Raw genomic sequence first — 21322 nt, 5'->3', positions numbered from 1 at the left:
ACAAGAGAGATGATCCACCCACGGACAGAAGGTCGGCGTTAGGAAAACACACCATATTCCAGTTATTTCGTGTGGGTTTATTACAAAACAAGCAACAAAACAGTTTTAGAAAATTATTTTTTGCTACATACCAATTAAGAGATCAGATAAAATGAAGCATAACAGTTTCCATGCACTCAGCTCAGTGCTTACAGCGAGTGCATTTCACAGCTGAAACATACTGGTTCAAAACACAAACTCATGCCACACCTTCTTAAGCAGTGGGGAAAGGGATTAAACAGTTCAAACTCTACCTAGCACAAGTGACTGTAATTGACTGATGCAGGCAATAACACAGAGAAAAGTGAATAAGGGAAAAAGTGACACCAGTAGAAAAGGTTTAATAAACATGTCCATTTCTAACATGTTCAAAGTTTATAAACAAACTTGACTTGGGAAACTGCATTTCCAAAATACTGTTTACCTCCATACACCTGTTTATCTGGCTAACAGTGAAAAGAACTACCCAATCTCACTTCAAGTGAACTACAAAGCTGGACCTTAAATCTACTCATTCTCATGGGAGTTCAGCATTTTACTCAGAAGCAGATGTGCAATTCCAGTATTTTGACCTGAAGTCACTCTACTCCATGTACATTTATGACATCTCACAGAATGTAAAAGACCCAACTATGTATGTTTACCAACCATCAACTGACCTTGAGTAAGCAAATCCTCAAGCTTCCAAGAATAGTGGATTATAAATAGTTCAGCTATAAGAAAGTTCACCTGAAATACTGTGACACATACCGTGTTTCCCCAAAAATAAGACCTAGCCGGACCATCAGCTCTAATGCGTCTTTTGGAGCAAAAATTAATATAAGACCCGGTCTTTTATGTTATATTATATTGTTATATTATATAAGATATAATTATTATAATATAATTATATGAGATACAATATATATGTATATTATAGTAAAATAAGACCGGGTCTTATATTAATTTTTGCTCCAAATGACACATTAGAGCTGATGGTCTGGTTAGGTCTTATTTTCGGGGAAACACATTAGTGGATCAAGAACCCTTCAAAAGTCTTATGAGAACAGCACAACTCACAGAAGAGTTTTATTCCACAAGGAAAATGTATCTTTTTTGGTTCCTTTAAAAAAAAAAAAAAAAAAAAAAACTCAAGATTTATTCCAGAGTCTATGCACTTAACTACTAACTTACACTGCATACCCACTCTATTTTTTCCATTTGGTTCCATTTTATACATTTAAAACCAAATGCTTTGGTCGTATATGTACCATCTTTGGCTTACATGTGTGATGACATTAAAAAGCTATGATTGAAAACTGGCCAGAAGGTAAGTAATATGGACACAAAAGGAATTCTGAAATAAGGTTTGGGAATGAGAATGCTTTTAGGCTTCATTGAAGATAATTACATTTATCTGGTGTTGGAATTACAGTAATAATGTTGCAGCTTGGAATTCCCAAATATTTGCTGACTAGAGCCTCTGAGGTTTTCCCTCTATTATGAAAATACAATCTGGATTTGTAAATATGTAACACATTCTCAAAATAGACCTTACTGAATAAGAAACATATCAACTCACTAGAATAGCCAATTAATTTAGCAGTAATTTAGCAGTTTATTTTTTAAAAGAGAGAGAAATGGGTAGTTTTTGTAATTTAAACAACGAAAGATGAAAACTTACCATGAGTTAGGGAATGTTTAAAACAATCTCAAAAGTCCCTAATTTATCTTCATTAATTCAATACCACTCACGGTGCACTTCCTTTGACCTAACCAAATAATTTTCTTGAGGAAAACTGGAAGATGAAACCAGAGATAAGGAGCTTTAAGAATTTGGAATGACTTTTTGAAAGCAGGCTACTTTAAGTATGCTGTAACCTCTACCACTCAAATAATTCCCAAACCAAGGATTTCTGAGGACAAAAGTACACAAGAGTCTGCAGAAAAAAGAAACAAGAGAGAGATCCAGTAGCAAATTTCCTTTTTTACACCAGGACCACTAGGCCAAACCATTTAAGTGAAGGATAGCTCCAAAGCAGTGCAATCAAGAAAAGTTCTCAACATGATTCAGCCTTCAAGGAAACTACACTGCCTGAAAGAAACATAAGATTTCCCTCAAGCCACAAAGGATTTTCTGATCATGTGTTTTCACCTCTGCATTAGATTTGGACATAAGGAAGGGGAGGGATCTATTTACTTAGGTAAAAGAAAAAAAGCTTCTCTTAACCTCTTCCTCTACTCATTATTTTTTATTTAAAGATATCATTAATTGATCTAGCTGATAAAAGTTAAGACAGAAATGAGTTTTCTCTCTGTAAGGAACCCTAGTAAGTTCCTGATAGCAGTTCACCACATAGGTTGGATAGATAAATCCTCCCTGCAAGTAGTATCATCTTGTCAAATGGAAGAAAGTACACCCTAAAACTTGGGTGGGAAATGCAATCTATGCTCTTCTACCAAGGAAATCTCTAGTCAGCAATGCATACCTCTAATCAATGTGGCTATACAGTTTCTATTTTATTAAAAATATAAATATCTCTCAAGATTATCTTTGCATCTCTCTACTCCTAAGTATACAGAACCTCATCAGGTTACAAGTCAGATCATGCAGTACACAAGGCTTCATTCAAAGGGCAACACAAAGAATAGAAAGAAAGCAAATCTGCCAGGGAATACAATGTACATCACTTGAACTTAGACTAACGTCGGCCCATTAAAAAAGAGCTGTGAGGCAAGGATTCAAGATAATCTGTCTTTGCTAAAACAGATTGTTCCTTCTGTCTATAAAACATGGATCAAAAAAACTTAGCTGGATGAACTATAATCCAGCTCTTCACCAGCACCTGCTTCAAAGCAAATCTAAAACTCTAAAACAGAGACCTCATCTATCACACGAGTGAATTATCATACACTTATCAAGCCTTCATACATTCCCACTAACAGCATATCAAAGGAAATGTCTCTTCTGTTCTCAACAGTCATAACATTTAACACTGATAAACCCATCCTTAGGGCTGGACACAGAAACCAGGTGGGCAGGTCTGTCACTCACACTGACAGTATTTGGGGTTAAAGAACATCTAAATGAGAGCAGAGTAATTCCCAAAACTGGCTGATGCACTGGGGTTCAATCACTCCCTACACCTTACAACAGGTCTCTATTTCTTCCGCTATGGAGGTCCCTGGGGGGCATATGCCCCGGTAGACATTCTGAGGGCCATTGCCAGCCCTCAGATTTTAACACCTTCCCTCAGAATATATCCCAGTCAAGCCAGAGCCTGGGTCTTCCACCGCCCCTCCCTCCTTTCAGCTAAGTTAGTTTCTACCCTTCTACTTCACAGTCAAACTTCAGCCAATAAACAGAAATAGGATAAAACCAGATGACTGGCCTAAGATTCTGTGCCTGGCCTGAAAACAAAGAGAAGAAACTAAAACAAAGACAAGGAAATAAAACTTGGTTAAGGATGAAATTGTACTCCCAACCGCCTCACCAGGACCACCTTATAATAGTGGAACAAGAGGCAACCTACTCTCCACTGAGCATGCCTACAGGTCTAACCTAGTGATCTCCCCAAATTAAACACACTGCATTGATTTTCTTTTTTTTAAGCCAGCTGGATGGGCCTCTCCAACAGACTATCCACAGGAATATGAGTGGCATAATGGCCTCTGATTGTCCTCCAACAGGTAAAGAAACTGAGTCATGGCCTCCTTTTCTTGAGTCCTTCCCCCCTCCCTCCCTGGATATTATGCGTCATCACACATCAGAAGTCCGTATGTTCTCATCATCAAGGTTGAACACAAATGGTTTCTCCTTGGGGTGCTGGGGCTCCGATCTGTGCCTTATCCGGGAGCTAGGCAACACCCCAGCAGTATTGCTCTCCCCAAGTCGAGGCGTGAACAATGAGTCCTCAGGAGTCTCTTCAGCTGGGAGCAGCTTTTGCCCAGCCTGGGGAACAGGTGTCCAGGGTTGCCAGGAAGAGGCCACAGAGGGAGCTTTGCAGAGGGCTTTTTTCTCTTCCACAGGTGGCCGCCCTCTGCACAAGACAGAGTTGGGCCCACCTGAGAGGCTGGAGCTTCCAGAGCGAGTCAAAGAAATGGATCTAGAAAAGGACATTTCCTACAAAATAAAAGGGAAGAAAAAAACAAAGGAAAGTAAGGGCTTTCCTGACAATGTTTATCCCAAAGCCCCCAGGAAGAGTACACTCCCAGGATCACTACCTCATAGGTCTAGAAACACTTGTCCACAGAAATCAAATACGTCCAACATAACTCACTTCAGATGTGTCAAGTTCTGCCTGACAGGGCACATCAGAAACTCTGTTTCTCTATCCAACTCTACCTCACCTCCTCCAACAACCAAAAATAAAAATTTATACCCTAAAGAGTCAAAAAAGAAAACAAACAAGATATTCTGGGGCTTTCGCTGCGACCAGGCTGCCTGCCTACATCACCAAATAAAACCTGCCCACTCAAGGACAATCATCACTCAGTTGACAGTGACTGTGCAACAGGAAGGAAGTGACTTACTCTGGGGTGGCACTTGAGGGCTTGGACAGCTGCGCCGATCTCCTTAATCCAGCTGTGCATGTCTTCTGGACTGTCCGCCTGCAAAACACCCACAGCACTTAACAGAAAAATCTGGGGCATTATGAGTTCAGCTTTTAAGTCTCTGACTCAATTCTAAGTTCATAAAAATCACTCCATTAGACCTGGAAGATCTCAGAAATCTAGTTCAGTGGCCTCAGACTTTGGAGGACATGTTTTTTCCTGCAAAATCTTATTTGACACCCCATAAATAAAACAGCTCAAAGGGGAGCTGGTCTTCAGTGGGGCAGACATCATGAGGAAAAGGAGACTTAGAGGCCCCCCCCTACCCCCACTCTGGAACACAGTCAGCCTGGTCTGGCCTCCTGTTTCATAGCAAAAAAAAAAACAAAAATGAGGCCCAGAAAGGCTAGGATCAAGGCTGATGGCTGGTCGAGATTCCAGATCTTCTGCCTCCCAATGCAGTCAACTTTTCACTACAGCTATTTGAACAAAATAATCCCATTTTCAACTCCACCCACGCGGGGAAAGTTGCAAGACGTAGAGCACCAAATTTAACATGTAGGACACGGCAAAGCAGTTCAAGTATTTGCCCCAGAAATACCTACCAACCCCAGAAGGGGGCAGCAGTGGCTCTGTGAAGAAAGGAAGAAAATAAGAGAGGCAAAGCCACCATAGGTAGAGCCCTCCGAATTCTGTGCTTTCCAGCTTTATGGAAGTTCAAGTGAATTCAAGTGAACCCAGCAAACGTTTCCTGAGGCCTTATTCACTGTTACACATGGCATCAGGTGCTGGGCACAGAGATGGGACCAAGTCTGAATCCTTGACCTCCAGAAATTTGCATTTGTTAACCTCTCTCTGTAACCCAGCGCCTGCCCCCAAATAGTTCCACCCAAAATAACAAGTGTGCATTTGCGTGCCTGTGTACAGGACATACAAACACCACACCTCGGCCCGCGAAAGTCTCCACATATAGGGCTCACTTTCCCCATTCCCCAAATGATTCTTTCTCTTTGCATTATATCAAGATAATACATGACCAGTTTTTAAAAATCCTCAAACTTCCATCCCTACCCCTATCTGTCACCCCAAGCAAACCTTCCTTGGTTAGGTACAGGCGAAACTTACAAAAAGGTGTAGCAACAAATGCCAAGATGAACACCTCCCTCACACTCTACAGCTGCAAATTTACCTCTACTCTCTCTCCCCTGGACTTTTTCCAGTTATTTGACAAACTGATGGTTTCCCAAGAAAAAGACAAATCCATCCTTAGTCTAAAAAGATAACCAGGGCAAGGTCTCCAAGATTCTTCCAGAAGGTATTTTACTAATATCAGGGCTAGTCTATCTCACAAGTAGAACAATTGAGAGAATTAAATGAACTCTTGCAGGTAAAGCAGTTTGAGCAATCAGTGCCTGATACACAAAAAGGGCTTCATAAGTATGAGTTATTATTGTATTATTATTACATATGAGGGACACAAATGAAGCCTTCAATTCCAACATTATAAATATGTTCACTGCTCTCTCCCTGAGACATTTTTTTTTTTCCTAGTTTCCTCATACTCAATCCACAGACTATTCCTACCTAACGGATCAAATTCTCAGGGTCAACTAAAATAACATATTTGTGGGGGAAGAAAGGTTATTTCAAATTGGAAAGAGATGGAGGTACTTAAATCACCCATTAGTGGAAAAGCATCTCTTAAAAGAGATTTTCCTTCTAGGGAAGCAAAAGATGATTTGGTAGGGAAAAATGTTAAACAGAGGCAAAGACAGAGACGGGAGCTGAGGAGAGACAAACGTGTCCCACATCACGTAAGAGATCTGGGATTTTCATTAGACAAAGTACAAGATCCCCATGATGACAATCCAATAATCAGTTTCCAGGGCTGTTAAGCCACTTCTATTCCTTCCACCACCCTAGCAAAATACACCCCCCCCCCACCATGTCAAATGTTACTCCCACAAGCCACAGGCCACCTATCTGATTGTCCTTTGAGACCTCACCAACAAATTTCTCACATGTTTTGTAGGAACTATCACACAACTAGCCTAGATGTCTTCACTCCAGCCTCCACTTAGCAAGGAATCACTGATTCACAGAAAGTTAGGAATCACGATTTAATGTGTGGGGACTCAAGCACAAGAATCAAAATCCTCTACAATGCGTAAAGCGTTTAAGTCGTTTCCAATTCTCCTCTAATATAAATAATGCTGCTGTTCACATCTTTGTGTGCAAAGCTTTTTTCATACTTAGGATTCTTCAACTCCTAGGGAAATCACTAGATTAAAGAGTATGCATTCCTTAAGGTACATCTGGCAAAAGAAATTTCTGGCCAACAATATATGAAAATTTCATTTACAACAATACATTATTTTTTACAAGCACCCTTGCTAGAACTATGTATTACATTTTTTTTAAATCTTTGCTAATATGATAGGCAAAATAATTAAATCTCTTTCTTGAAACATTTAATAATTAGTAGAGATGGAAATTTTTTGCTAATTATATTTCTTCCCTAATTCTCTTAATTGCATTTAAGAACATTTTTCTGTCAAATAACCTAGGTAGTTAACGTAGCTGTGAGGATAATAATAAACATTAGTAAACATTAAAATAATGTTTTACTAATAAATGTTATTTTAAAATATTATTTAAATAGAAAAGAAAAATATATTATAACTGATCCCACATGAGAAGAAATACGAGGTCAGACAATTAAGTTCACGAATCTGTTGCAACAATATTGCTAACCTTTTTTGGTATCAGAGGGATTATTCATTATGAATTTGTACCAACTGGACAAACAGTTAACCAAGTTGACTATTTGGAAGTACTGAAAAGGCTGCATAAAAAAGTTAGACGACCTGAACTTTTCACCAACAATTCATGGCTCTTGCATCACGACAATGCAGCAGCTCACACAACGCTGTCTGTGAGGGAGCTTTTAGCCAGTAAACGATTAACTGTATTGGGACACCCTCCCTACTCACCTGATCTGGCCCCCAATGACCTCTTTCTTCACCCAAAGATAAAGGAAATATTGAAAGGAAGACATTTTGATGACATTCAGGACATCAAGGGTATACGATGACAACAGCTCGGAAGGGTGGACTAGGCACAGGTGTCGGTGTATAGCTTCCCAAAGGGAGTATTTCAAAGGTGGCCATAGCGATATTCAGCAATGAGATATATAGCACTTTTCCTAGGATGAGTTCGCGAACTTAATTGTCCAATCTTGTACAATATTACTTTACTGAGATTGCAATTATAATTTCTATTAGTAGTTTTAAGAATGGGATCCACTGACAACAAAAATTCAGTGAAACCTCAAAGGCTGTATGCAAAAATTACGGTGTATGTGTATATCTATCTTTCATGGAAAGCCTATACTTAGCCTTCATCAAAAACTCAAAAATGTCTTAAAACCACATCTTAAAGGTAGCTTCATGAACCAGAGGGTGAAAAATAAAAACAGAGCTGAAGTCCACCTACCCCACGGTGAATCACTAAGAAATTAAAAAATGCTTAAAACTGAGTAGAACATAAAGGGACGTGCCAAGCTCATAACTTCATCTTTTCCCAGTGTGCTTAAAAGTGTGCATTAGTTTCTGGTGCTTAGTTCAAAAGCAAATGTAGAGGTTCTATCCTTGAAGGCAGTTTTTGAGGTGAGGGGAACAAAGAGTATAAAAATGAGTCACTCCAGTCTGTGGTTTTATTGCACTTCAACGAGCTTTTAATGAATATCTACTATGAGCCCAGCACCATAACAGAGGCAATGGTTTGAAGCAAGGAATTCTAGGGGCATCAATAAAAGGCTTCCACTGCAGCTGTCTACAATTTTTAGGCAGCTCCTTCTTCTGTTCCCAACCTCTGTCCTCCCTTCCCAATAGCTAATAACCCCTGCCCTTTCCCCAAGAACCATCCCATCTTTAGACAAAGCCCTGCCACATATGATTGCATACATTACACACTACATTGTTCTAGGTGATGTCATTCACCTTGTAGCCTAAATTAAAACAGCTAAGTATCCAAAGAGGTTTAGCTCAACACTTTGCAATTCATGTGTGAGCCCTCTTATTATTACTTCTGTCCTGACCTAGCCCCCAGTGCTGGGCTTATGCCAAGTTACGAAAACCAGTCTGCACTATAGTTCTCATTTTGAATAATTAATCCTCCTCGTGATAAGCTACCTAATACCCCTCACCTTCTATGACTGAGAAATGTGGAAATGGTGAGCCTCGCTTGCCTTGTAGTCCAAAGACTGAAATCTCATTTTGAATGCTTGCCCGTAACAGAACCATCTACCTGCTGATGAGCTTGCTGACATCACAAGCTAAAATACCTGATTATTGCCAGGTTCTGGATTTTTGTCAGCATGATCCATCTGTCAAGATACCCAGTTACCCCAAGTTGGTCGTCTCCGATTCAGTCAGACTCCCCTCTACATCTTGGGTTTTGCACCAGGCTGCTTGTAAACAACACAAGTGAGTAGATCTTGCTCTAGCACCTGGTGTCTCTCAATCACATTACGCACCAGGTTTACGATCTCAAACAAGTAATTTACCTTCAGACACTCCGTTTCCTCATCTGTAAAGTGGAGACGACCTTAAAAACCGCTGAGAACTAAGTAATATGCTGCCTGTAAATTGCTTAGCACTGTGCCTGGGATATCGAAGTGGCCAATAAACGGTTGCTTTATATTGACAGAAAAGACTACTACAGTGTGAGAGATAACAGGGTACAAATTATACATAACTGTGACACATAAGGTAAATGTGACATAGAAGGTAAATGACCAACACCTAAGTAGTTGGAATCCAGCCCCATTCGACTACCCAAATCTTATTCTTGTCCAAGGAATTTATTTTCTCTACCTAGATCTCCCTGCTCTCTGGTCCAGCTTTTCTAGACACCCATGATACACAGTTCTTTGAGGCAGATTTACTGAGCATAAAACCTTCGGGAGCAGATCAGAACGCCTCTTTGACATGGTGGGTAAAATAGCTGGCACCAAACTGCATGAGTGGTCATTATATTCTTTCACTTTTTTCATGAAACATAATTTTTCCTTGGAACAAATGGCTGACAAACTGTCAGTCAAACTTACTCAGACTCAGGTATATGGCGAACTCTTTCTCAAAATGGAATGGAATGAGCCTGTTATGTCAGGAAGAGCTTGCAAATGATGAACTTTGAGATTTCAAAGCAAAAATTAGAATTTCAGAAAACTTATATCCACCTGACAGCTTTCCATACTTAAAGACTTTGTTGATGATACTGGTGGTGATATTACCAAATGTGATTCTTCTTTTTAATATTATATAATAAAATGGGTCAACATTTGGAAGATCTGCATACCTCAGAGAGACTATTATTTTTCCAAATGACCAATGCATGCAGCTTACAAAACTGATAAAAAGGACCCAGAGTGCAAAATTGGCCAATGGATTTTTTTTTTTCTATTCAATATTATTTTATATTAGTTTCAGGTGTATACCATAGTGGTTAGACATTTATATAATTTGACCAATGGATTTTAATGTAAGAGTATGAAAGTTTATTGATATTGGCTTGATTCTCCCATTGCACCTAAACATGAAGAAACCACCATTTGTCAAGTTTTGATATAGAATCGAAAAATGTCCACAATTATCTGAAAAAGCTATTAAAATATCCCCCTTTTTTCCAAATACATATCTGTACAGGGCCAGATTTTCCAAAAAAACATATGGCCCCAGATAGAAGGCAGAGGCAGGTATGAGAATCCTGCTGTCTTCTATTAAGCCAGCCATTAAAGAGATCTGCAAAAAATAATGATACTCTTGTTGCTTTTTTTATTTTAGAAATATACTTCTTTTTCATAAAATGTTACTGTGTTAAGTCAGTGAGTTTATAGCTGCTCTTTTGAAATGAATTAATACGTACTTTTAGTAATTTTTAATTTCTAGTCTCCTCTAACTACCTATTCTCTTTGAGTTAGGTAGGATAAACAGATGTGTCCATCGCTCATTTATTTATTCAGGGTGACGCTAGTGTTCTTTTATCCCAGAATTGTGAGGGCAGAAGGCAAAGGAGGATAGACGCGCTGAGAAGCTTCTGGCAAATGTGCATACATTCATGCAGATGTTGCAGTACCTTTTGAACGTTTCTGTTGTTGTGGTTGGGGTTCCTGTTTCCCAAATCACAACCCTCCAGCCCAAAGCTCTTACGCAGCTTCATCGTGCACTGGACAAATACTTATTTAGTACCACCAACGTGTGAGGCACTGTCTATCTAAGGGCCTTCATAACTTGTCACTTTGGATGTCCCACAGACACGGTCAACTCAGAACCACCCCTGCTAGGCTTGGCTCTGCTCTCCACAATCCCTCCCCCCATGCTCCTAGCACAGAGATTGCTGCCATCAGCCATCCTGAGGCCCAGGCCAAGCATCCAGCCAGTATGCTTTCCTCTCCTCTCTCCCTTTACCCCACATCTAACCAACATCAAGTCCTGGAAAGGACTCTTTAATATTACAGCTTTCACATTTGCCACTTTTGTCCATCCATCCTAGTTCAGGTTCCCTTTCATCCCTCACCTAAATTACGACAACAGCCTTCAAACTAGTGTCTCCAGCTCCTATCTTCCCACTTTCCTCATCTGTTCTCTACATGGTACCCGACTGGGCAATTCATAGCCAGCATATACCATCATCACAGGGGTTGGTGTTCAGGGCTATCATGTCCACTTTACAGGTGAGGAAAACAAGGCTCTGACAGTCGGATCACTTGCTCAAGTGGTAATTTTTAGAAGGCAGATCTGATTGGGTCACTGCCCTCGTTCAACCTCAAGGGGCCCTAACCCTCAGGATAAAAGACAAGCCCTGTAACAAGGCGTACAAGGCCACAGGCCCTGTGTATCTGCTTTCCAGCCTCCCGTATGCTCTGTGTTCCTTTTATCTCCAGGCTTTTTTAAACATGTGCTTTTCCCTCTGTCTGGGCCATTCTTTCTCCAACTGACTCAGCTTAGATATGCCTTCCCTCAGGAAACCTCCCCTAACTCCCTGAAATAGGGAGAAGGGTGGTGCCCTTCTTACAAGTTCCCATGGCAACCATCACTCACTGTAATGGTAGCACTCATCACACTGTTTTTGTTTTTTATTCCCCTATCCCCATCAGTGAGGAAGTTTTACACTAGTAATACATTTAGCTTCTTTTGTCGATTCTGCATTCCATGCTGGGATTACCTGACCTCCTAAATGCTTTTTTAAAATTTGCATATTTTAAGGTCTACACTTTGTGCTGTAAAGTTCTACTTCATGCATCTACCATTCCAGTATCATACAGAGTAGTTTCATGGCCTGAAAACCTCCTGGGTTCATCTATCCAACACTCCCTGCCCCACCCCATCACACTGTTGAATGGCCTGTTTATTAGACTATCTCTCTCTCTCCAGTTCAGAATGTGTTCTGTTTCAACTAGGGTCCGCAGCATGAGACCAAATGCCCAGCGCTCTGAGGATACTCTACAAGTATCTGTTAAATGCCAGAGCTGGAAACGCTTTTGTTGCACCTACATACAGTTTAAACTCTGTCCCTGCATGACAATGGAGCCAGCTCTAACACCCCAGGAACGTTTCTGCACATCCCCTACGTCATCTCTTGCAGGACACGTGCTTGTCTGAATGAATGATACCCACATACAGCTAAAGCTGCCAGCTTGTCTGCTGGACCCAGACAGGGGGACCAGCTCAGAGAGAGTAACGATGACTGGAGCTATTGCCCAACAAATGAGGGAGAGTGGGCAACCCTGGTGAAAGGGAGAGTGACACTTGATGCAAAGAGCAAAAGGCACTGGAAACCCGGAAAAGCTTTGGTTGAGGGGCCTCCCATTTAAGCCAACATACTACATGACAGTTTTAATGCTAGAAATTCAGCATTATCACGATGCTAAAGAATCAAGGCACACTTTGTGGATTTCTAGGCGCGCTGGGGTAGGGTCTTGGAACTGAAAGTCTTGGCCCTGCTTGGAAATCTGACTTTCTAACTCCTATGATTTTAGGAGTTGGGAGAACTCCACAGCGTAGGTGGCAGGGAGAAGCTTCTGATCGCTGAACGGTCACAGCTCAAACAATGGCTTTCTCTGTGCAGCTGCACTTTGCACCTGGTCCTACACAGGGGCCTCTGTGCTTTTGTCCTTCCGCACACGGTGATGGCCACACACGGGCGGAGCTTATAAATACCCTCCAAAGGAGAAGTGAAACCACTGACCAGTTCTCCTTTTCTCTGCTTAGCTGGCGCTCAGCAGCTGAGAGCAGCTGGTGCACGCTCTCATTCCCCAGTACAGTGGCTCAACCTGCTCTTATTATTTTATGGTTGGGAAGCTTTTGGCAAACATCCTGTTTAGAATAAAATGGGACTCAGACTGACTTTCAGGGGCTAAATTTACCAACTGGAAACTTCAAACAAAATAAAAGAGAAAGCACAGGAAAGGGCAAGGCCTATGAGTACATGCACAGAAAGGGAACGTCAAAGGCATCTCAGAGTTAGCTTTTTACCTGTATGTAGAAGGTCCTGGAGTTCGTGATTATTTCAAACAGGTTGTCCCTCATTAAGAGATCACTAGACAGAGAAAGAGAAAGTAGGTTACCAGGCAGGCCGGTACACATATAGAGGACTCAATTTGTCTTCTACCATAGAAAGGGGGCTCCCAGGCCATTCCTCCCTCAGCCCCAGCCTCAAAAAACATTGCAGGGCTTCCCTCTAGTTTTACTTCCTACAGGGTCTCAAGAAGTTTCACCATTCCCAAGGAACCCCCCACACACACACACCGCCACCAGTTCTAACAAGATAAACCTCCTTTCCCTCTAAAACATCCTAATATCCACCACACCTTTACCGTGTGGTTGTTTTTCGGTTTTTTTTAAGTGGCTAAGATGTATGATGTGCTTTGCGCAAATCACTGTTTTGAATGTTTTTTAGACCAAGTTGATAAAAATTTTATTGGTATTTTATATAGAGAGGTAATTAACATATAAAATTGTATTAGTTTCAGGTGTGTAACTAATTCAGGTGTGAATAATGATTCGATATTTGTATATATTGCAAAATGATCACCACAGTAAGTCTAGTTAACATCCATCACCATACATAATCGCCAATTTTTTTTCTTGTAATGAGAACTTTTAAGATCTACTCTTAGCAACTTTCAAATATACGATACAGTATTGTTAACGAAAGTAACTTCATGCTGGACATTACATCCCCAAGACTTATGTATTTTATAACTGGATGTTTGTACCTTTTGACCTCCTTTTTTACTCATTTCACCCACTCCCATCACCCATCTCTGGCAACCACCAATCTGTCCTCTGTATGCTTTTTTGTGCATTATTTCATCCAATCTTAACAACAATCTAATGAAGCACTTAATGTTTCCCACCTCATAGATGAGGAAACCCAGGCTCAGAAAGGTTACAGACTTGTCCCTGACACCATAGTTAGTAAATGGCAGAACCAGGATTTGAACCCAGGTTTGACTCCAGAGTCTATGCTTTTCATTACTCCACTACTGTTGGCCTCTCTTAAGGAAACCAACTCTCTCATTTCCAAACCCTTCCTCCACCCAAGCAGCAACCTCATCAGCTTCCTGCTCTGTTCATTATACGGGGCTCAGGGGACTGGACAGCAAAGAGGATAAAAGGAAGGAGAGAGCAGACAACTTGAAGATGCTTCAAATTGGGTGTGAATTTGGGAAGCGAGATCCTGACTTCTACAAAGAAGGCGAGAAGTAGCTAATGCTCAGGGACAAACCTCAAATCAGCTGAAATTATTTACAGTGTTAAATGTGTGTGTATCCAGTCACAGTGGGAGATAAAAGATCTAATTTCTTCCCAATAAAAGAACATAAAAAAGCAAAACTATATAACCAGGGGTGCTATATGCCAACAGTTAAAATAATTCCGTAACAGTACTGATCACAAGCAGAGAATTGGCTTCATGAACGAGGACTTGGAAGGAAATGGCAGGTGTTTGGCCAGTGTCATGGGCACAAGGAAAGGAGCATGAGGTAAAGACCACATGGGAAGGGACAACAAGACGGGGTCAGACGCACCGAGGACCACATCCTGACTTCACTTAGGGAAAAGGGATTTTAGGAATACTTTTTAAACTTTGTGATCTTTTGTACCCCAACTGTGAGATGGAGATGAGAAGACCTCCTTTATTAGGCTGGTCACCGCCAACATCAATGATAAGGTCTATAAGGCACCTGGTACAGCGCATGTCATATATCGGCCTTCCTTGTGTGATTGTGCTTTGCTTCACTGTACTTCACAGAGGCTGCATTTTTTTACAAATTGAAGGCAAGACCCTCTACCAGCAAAAAGACCGCGACTTACTTTATTGTGATACTCGTTTTATTACAGTGGTCTGGAATCACGCCCACAACACCTCTGAGGTATGCCCACAGTGGGCACTTGAAACCCATTCCACTGTTACTATTACTTTCTGTGTTTCTGAGTAGAGGCAGCTCTGCTTTCTGGCAAAAACGTGTTAGCCTTTTAAACTATTCATGCACATAGAGGACAATCATGTAATCAACTACTGAGGAGGTAAAAGCAAAGCAGGGAGGAAATCCCCACCCTTTTCACATCTACTTCTCAGGCCACACGTTGCCTATAATTCAATTCAATTCAATTCAACAAATGTTGGTTGACTACCCAGAGACCTCAGCTCCCTTGACTGGGTTTTGGAGAGGACACAAAGTTGCACAGGCTTGGAACCTGCAGAGGCTTGGGGACTTCCTTCCCTGATGATCTTCAGCTCCCTTTGTTCTCTTACTCAGAGTTCAGTCTGATTCTGGCAGTCAGACATTTAGGCCAAGTGCAGAGCACTTAGGGTTGAACCCCCTCTGGGTTTTCCAAGGTGCCCCAACATGCGCATGTGGCTATATGTCTATCTGTACAGGCCCACTAGGGTCAGGAACCATCTCCATGTCTTTCCTCTTCCCACTATCAACCTCTGGAGCCACACTTCTGGAACTTCCATTTATAGCTACTTTCACGAATTATAAACTGTCGCTGGGAACTTGCCTCATCTTCCTTACTCTGCAACTGCCATTTGCAAGACTCCATGTAGTGCTTCAGTCCCTGCTTCCTTGGGTCATACAGCACTTTGTGGTCATGTAAGACCCTTCCACACCTTCATTTGAGAACAGTCTCTGCTAACAGCTTCCCTGATGATGCTGGCTTTGCATGCACAATCCATGGGACGGAGAGACCAACATGCAGTCCCTAAAGACTATGAATTATGAGCAAAATGAGGATTTCTAGACGTCCAGATGTCCTTGGGTTCTGAAGCTTAGTTCTAGGAGCCTCTATATTTGGTGGTGGATATGGGAGAGCCCTGGCTAAGGAGTCCCAGGCCCCAAACTAATCCTATGCACTGTGGCCCTTGAAAGGTAACCATTTCCTAGTGGAAAGAGGAACACGTTAAAAATAGTTCCTCTTCCTCCCATTGCTGTGAAATCACCCTTGTTTTAAGGGGACATCAGGGATTCTTCAAAAGGGAGAGACGAGAAAAGGCATAAGAAATTCAGGGAAGAGGCACTTTGCATAAGCAGTGATCTGACCATTAGCGCTAAAAAGTGAGTGAGAAATGGCACAGCCCCAGTTCTCCTGTGGAATAAGCATCTAACTCTAGCACCTAAGAAGCATCTCAGCACCACTCTCTTCTTTGTTCCTATATTCTTTCTTTTTCTCTATCAGCAAATTATTTATAGGCTCATCTCCTCAGAAGCAAGAGAAAAGTAATGGGAAGAGGTACATTTGCCCAGTGTGATCTCACACCTGGTCAGCTAGGATATGGGGAGTCAGCCCCAGCCCTTACTCTTGGTAGAAGACTCTTGAGCAGAGCCTCAGGAGGGTAGTAAATGAAGGTTTAAGAAGGCAAATGGGGGTTCTGATAAAAAAAAAAAAAAGAGTAAGCAGCGACAATTACCCAGACTTGACCAGACACTCATGGGTCTTGAGAACATCCTTGAGAAATATGGTGCGCAGTGGTTCTCGGTCCTGGGGGCAAAAAAGGAAAGCTAGGTAAATGAGGCTGTCCACATCACGCCACGACCCAGGCCAGCTGACAAATGTGCCGCTCTTATCAGAGATAGTCAGCTAAAACCAGGTTGCAAATAGGGCAAGGTCTCAAAATAATCAAGAGAGAAAAAAAATCTAGGAAGCTGCTCTGTGGCTCTGACCACAGACCAGCTCGCTGCACAGGAGGAGGGAGGAGGTTCAGGCCACCTGAACATCGCTGTAAAGATGTGCACTCAGGATGGACAGAGATAAGATAGAAACACCTCTGAAGTCTGTGTACATGCCCACATCTCTACCATGTGCACACTCGTGGGTGTTATTTATGTGCCTCTTCCTTCCCCTGACCTGTCAGAAGGGCCCCAGGGCCACTACGAACCTGCTCACACTTGAAGTAGCAGATGGTAAAGTCATCGAGTGCAAAGAAGCGACGTTTCCAACTTTTCCGCTAAAATAAAATGGAAAGAGCAGGACATTAGGAAGAGGTCCCAGCATACAAAGGGTGGTCTAGCTCTAAGCTCCCAGGGACCCAGCCCCATGGAAGCTGGGCTCCCACATTCAGTGGGAGGGAAAAAGTTCTTCTCAGGGGCAATGTCTCTGATCTACAGGGACAAATGCTGGGTCCAAAGCCTCTCACAGTTGGGACATAGAAGACTGCAGTTCCTTTCAGCCTGCTCTCAGCTCTGCTGCACCCACGCCCACTGGCTCCAAGGAGCCACCAGAACCCGCTCTAGCCCCAGTGCTGACACTCACCACGTTCCCTTGCTTCACACAGTAGCCGCTCTTAATGACGGGAGGCCCGGTGGGAACACGGCAGCCTGTCGTGGGGATGTAACTCTGAGACCTTCGGAGGATGGCGTGGGACCCTGGCTCACTCCCTTCCTGGGCATCCCCACCATTCTACAAGGAAACAGGGTCAGGATTAGCACCTCCCCCTCGGCCCCCACCCAGCCCAGCTCCCGTTTGCGGAATCATCTATTGCCTCTGCCCACTATGGGAGTCAAAGAACTAAACAAGAAAATAAACATTTACTTTGCTCCCATTAGGCGTGGTACTGTGTGCTTTCACAGAATAAGGCTCAGGGAGGTTGGGCAGACCCAGGAGAAAGGGAAGGACAGTGAAGGCAAACCGGAAGAGGAACAACAGTGGGCCTGTTCCCAGCCTCAGGCACCTTCCTCAGCCCCACTCCTCATGGGGTTTACACGTGGCAGGCTGCTATGCATGGGGCTGAACCATGCTGGCCATGCAGCTTCAAGATGCAGTGGCCTCAACTGCTGTACTGCCATTACTTACACCCACCTGGCCCTGTATGTTCCTGCCCCCCCCCCAAGTCTGTACTGGCTCCCCCATGCCCATCCACCCTTCTCAGCACAGTCCCCTGTGCACATCACTGGACATTACATCCCACCACAAACCCCGGGCAGCCCCAGGCCCCAGCACCTGGTTGATGGGTGTGTGTACCACCACCCCTCCGATGATCTCTGTCTTATAAGCCACCTGTGGCTTTTTCTCTAGGGCCGGAGGAGCTGCTAGGTTTTTGAGAACTTCAGTTGTCAGGGGCAGGTTTCCAATTTTGGGCACCTGGGAAGAATGACGACATTGTGGTCAACAGGGCACAGAAGTTTAGGAAAAGGGGGGAGCCAAAGCAAGATGGGTAAGAGTGAGCAAAGCTAATGTACTAAATTACAGTAAGACACCCCTCTCCTTCCCAGGCATTCCATTGAGCCATATCTGAATATGAGGGACTCTGCCAGACACACACACTTATTCAACAAATGCACTGAGTACCTACTGCAAGCCAGCCCTTCCCTGGCAAGAGACCAAAGATAAAACAGCAAATTTAGATACATGTCCTGACCTCATGGCATGGACACGTTAGTAGGGGAGACTGACAAAAACTGCATAACAAAACAATCAGAATAATTACAAATCATGGTGCGTGCCATGAAGAAAATAAACAGGAGCTGAGCTAGAGAGCAGCAAGGGAACTGCCTAAAATGGAGTGGTCAGCAGAGGTCTCCAGAAGAGATGTGCAAACAGTAACCTGGAGAATGAAAAGGAACCCGGAATGTGAAGACAGAAGAAAGCTTGCTAGGCAGGGAGACAGGTAACATACATTTGGTTAGGGAGCATGAGCTTTGGAGCCCAATGCCTGGGGTACAACTCCCAACCGGTCACTAACTAACTGAGGGGCCAAATCATTGAACCTCTCTGGGACTAAACTGCCTCGTGTATAAAATGGGAAGTGGAATAACATTCCTGTTGTAGAGTTGTTGTGATTGATTATCAAATGATAGCGTATATACTTCTAAAATCTTTAGAAATGCAAATAAAAATATAAAAGCACTACAAATTATTTGAATTCACATTTCACAAATGGTACCAACATTTACAAACACAGCCCTTTCAGAAGAGTGAGTTATCCTTGCTCCTTTCCTTGACAGAGTTACAGCACCATGGCTGACCAAATAATCAGAGATTTTTTATGGCTAGTTTGAGTCCACAGGCCACAGGTTGCAAACTGGTGGCCCAAAGGTAGACACTGCCCAAACCGTGTTTTGTCTGTCCTATGCAGTGTGTTTTTCAATCTACCTTTAAAATTTGGGCTATTTCACATAAAATCCAGATTTCCAGCGAAGCAGCATTTCCTTCGTTAGATGGGGAATACATTCTTCAGTTTGTCACCATCCCTACCATTCCCCCACACCAACACCACGTGTCAGGTGGCATTTATCTTCATTTATGTTGTTTTTCTTCCTCCTCACCCACATCATTCATGTATACCAGAGTCTGTAAATTCTGATGAAATCTTTCATTTTGTAGCAATACGAGAGAGGCCCAGAACAGTCGAGTGGTTTGGCCAAAGCCATGACTAATAACCACACAGAGACTGAACCCTGTCTCCCAGCTGGCGCGGTGTCTGCGGCATCACAAGTCCTCTCCTTCACAAGGACTCAGTGCCCTCTGTGGATCTGCCGGGAAGTCACTGCAGACTTTAAAGGTAGATTGAAAAACACACTGCAATGAGAAAAGCTAACATCCTCTTCCACTTCCTCTACAGCCTTGGGAGTCAGAAAGACCTAAGAATTTAGACCTTTCAAGAGTTCACAGCTCAGGGGGACCATGGACCACTCCATCTGGTGTCTAGTCAAAGGAGGAAGACCGCTGTGATTACACTGGGGCCCCACAAAGAAGATGAGACTCCTCTTTCTGGTCTGCATTCTCAGTTTACGTAGACACGGGTGACCTCTGCACACCCACCACCTCTCCAGACTGGGCCAGAAAGCCACTTGTCTTTTCCTTCTGGCGTCTGAGAGAACAGCAGTTCCCATCGCTTTGGGCCTCCATTCAGTGCCCAGCAATGAGCTAAACTCTTTACTTCATATCCCTAATCTCAAGCAATCTCATCAAGTAGCCATCATTTTCTCTATTTCATAGATGAAGTAATAAACAAAAGCTCATTAAAATGAAGTGTTTTGCCCAAGGACTGCCTGACTCCCCAGTGATAAATACACCTACCTACCTACCTACCTATCTGCCTTTCTAACTTTCTCTGAGTTTTGCTATTGTGTGATAGAATTCTTTGGGGATGTTGGTTATTGCTGGTGTGTTTAGTGAGCTAATCACCATGGAACAGCAGAAATTCTTCCCAAATGACCCAAATGAATACCGAACACTCAGCAAAGAAGTAGGGACACAGCCTTTGAGTTTGCAGAGGCCAGAAAAAGGCTCACAGAAGCGTGGCTGCTGTGTTGCCTCTGTGAATCTTGTCATCCACCCAGAGAATGCCTGGTTGTCACCGTTCATACCCCTGTATCGTGGGCTGCTTCTGACCCGCCACCCAGAGCCTTTCCAAAACCATTTCTGCTTCCTGAGACTTTGAATCAGCCTGTGGAAGACGAACTCAACAAGAAGTATGCTCCAGAGCTTGAAAACAAGGTCCTCCTTTTGGTTTGTCCACATCCCAGAGGCCTAATTAAAGGTGTGCCCTCTTCCATCCACTGTGGCTGGAGATCCACATGGATATCATTTGTGATGTGAAATGAAACTTGCAAATATTTATCTTCCTTCTCACCAGGCACGGCTATACTGCTATCAGGGATAATCCAACTTGGGGAGGAGGGTGTGAATGGGCGTGGGGGAGCTGTGCTTCGCTTGCACAGTTTGATTTTCAACCCTTTTGACAAATGTATTGAGGTGAATAATGTCCTTCCAAATTATCCACCTATAACTTTAGGATGTTACCTTATTTAGAAATAGGGTCTTTGCAGATGGAATTAAATTAAGATAAGATTATACTGATATAAGGTGGACCCTAAGTGCTATGACTGATGTCCTTCTAAGAAGAAGAGAGGTCACACAAACACACAGGCCATACAATGATGGAGGCAGAGATGGAATGATGTAGCTACAAGCCAGCGATCGCCAAGAACTGCCAGGAGCCACCAGAAGCAGGAAGGGGCAAGAAGGATTCTCCCCTAGAGCCTTCACAGGAAATGCAGCCCTGCTGACACCCTAGTCTCAGACTTTTGGCCTCCAGAACTGTGAGAGACTAAAACTCTATTGTTGTAAGCCACCCAGTCTGTCACCATAGCCCTAGAAAATGAATACAGGAATATTAATACTCTGAGAGAGCCCAATTCTTTAAATACCATATGTCAATCATTTTCTACAATCATAAG

At 42.8% G+C, this 21322-nt stretch overlaps 1 protein-coding gene across 5 annotated transcripts in view; it reads right to left on the bottom strand.

The window, feature by feature from the left end:
- Nucleotides 1-56: 56 nt before the first annotated feature.
- Nucleotides 57-21322, bottom strand: part of PLEKHA2 (pleckstrin homology domain containing A2) — a 69533-nt gene continuing 48267 nt past the window's right edge. For all 5 annotated transcript variants that reach the window (XM_019748152.3, XM_019748151.3, XM_019748153.3 and 2 more), the window contains 7 exons: nt 18081-18221; nt 17394-17540; nt 17020-17088; nt 16552-16622; nt 13110-13173; nt 4552-4629; nt 57-4141 (listed from right to left, as the gene is read on the bottom strand). In XM_019748152.3, coding sequence (XP_019603711.3) covers nt 3779-4141; nt 4552-4629; nt 13110-13173; nt 16552-16622; nt 17020-17088; nt 17394-17540; nt 18081-18221 — 933 coding nt within the window. In that variant the 3' untranslated portion in view covers nt 57-3778. The remainder of the gene's footprint in view (nt 4142-4551; nt 4630-13109; nt 13174-16551; nt 16623-17019; nt 17089-17393; nt 17541-18080; nt 18222-21322) is intronic.

Source organism: Rhinolophus sinicus, chromosome 16, assembly GCF_057876585.1.
Source record: "Rhinolophus sinicus isolate RSI-liver-muscle chromosome 16, RSI-T2T, whole genome shotgun sequence".
NCBI lineage: Eukaryota > Metazoa > Chordata > Mammalia > Chiroptera > Rhinolophidae > Rhinolophus > Rhinolophus sinicus.
This window is presented reverse-complemented; position numbering and strand designations above follow the sequence as displayed.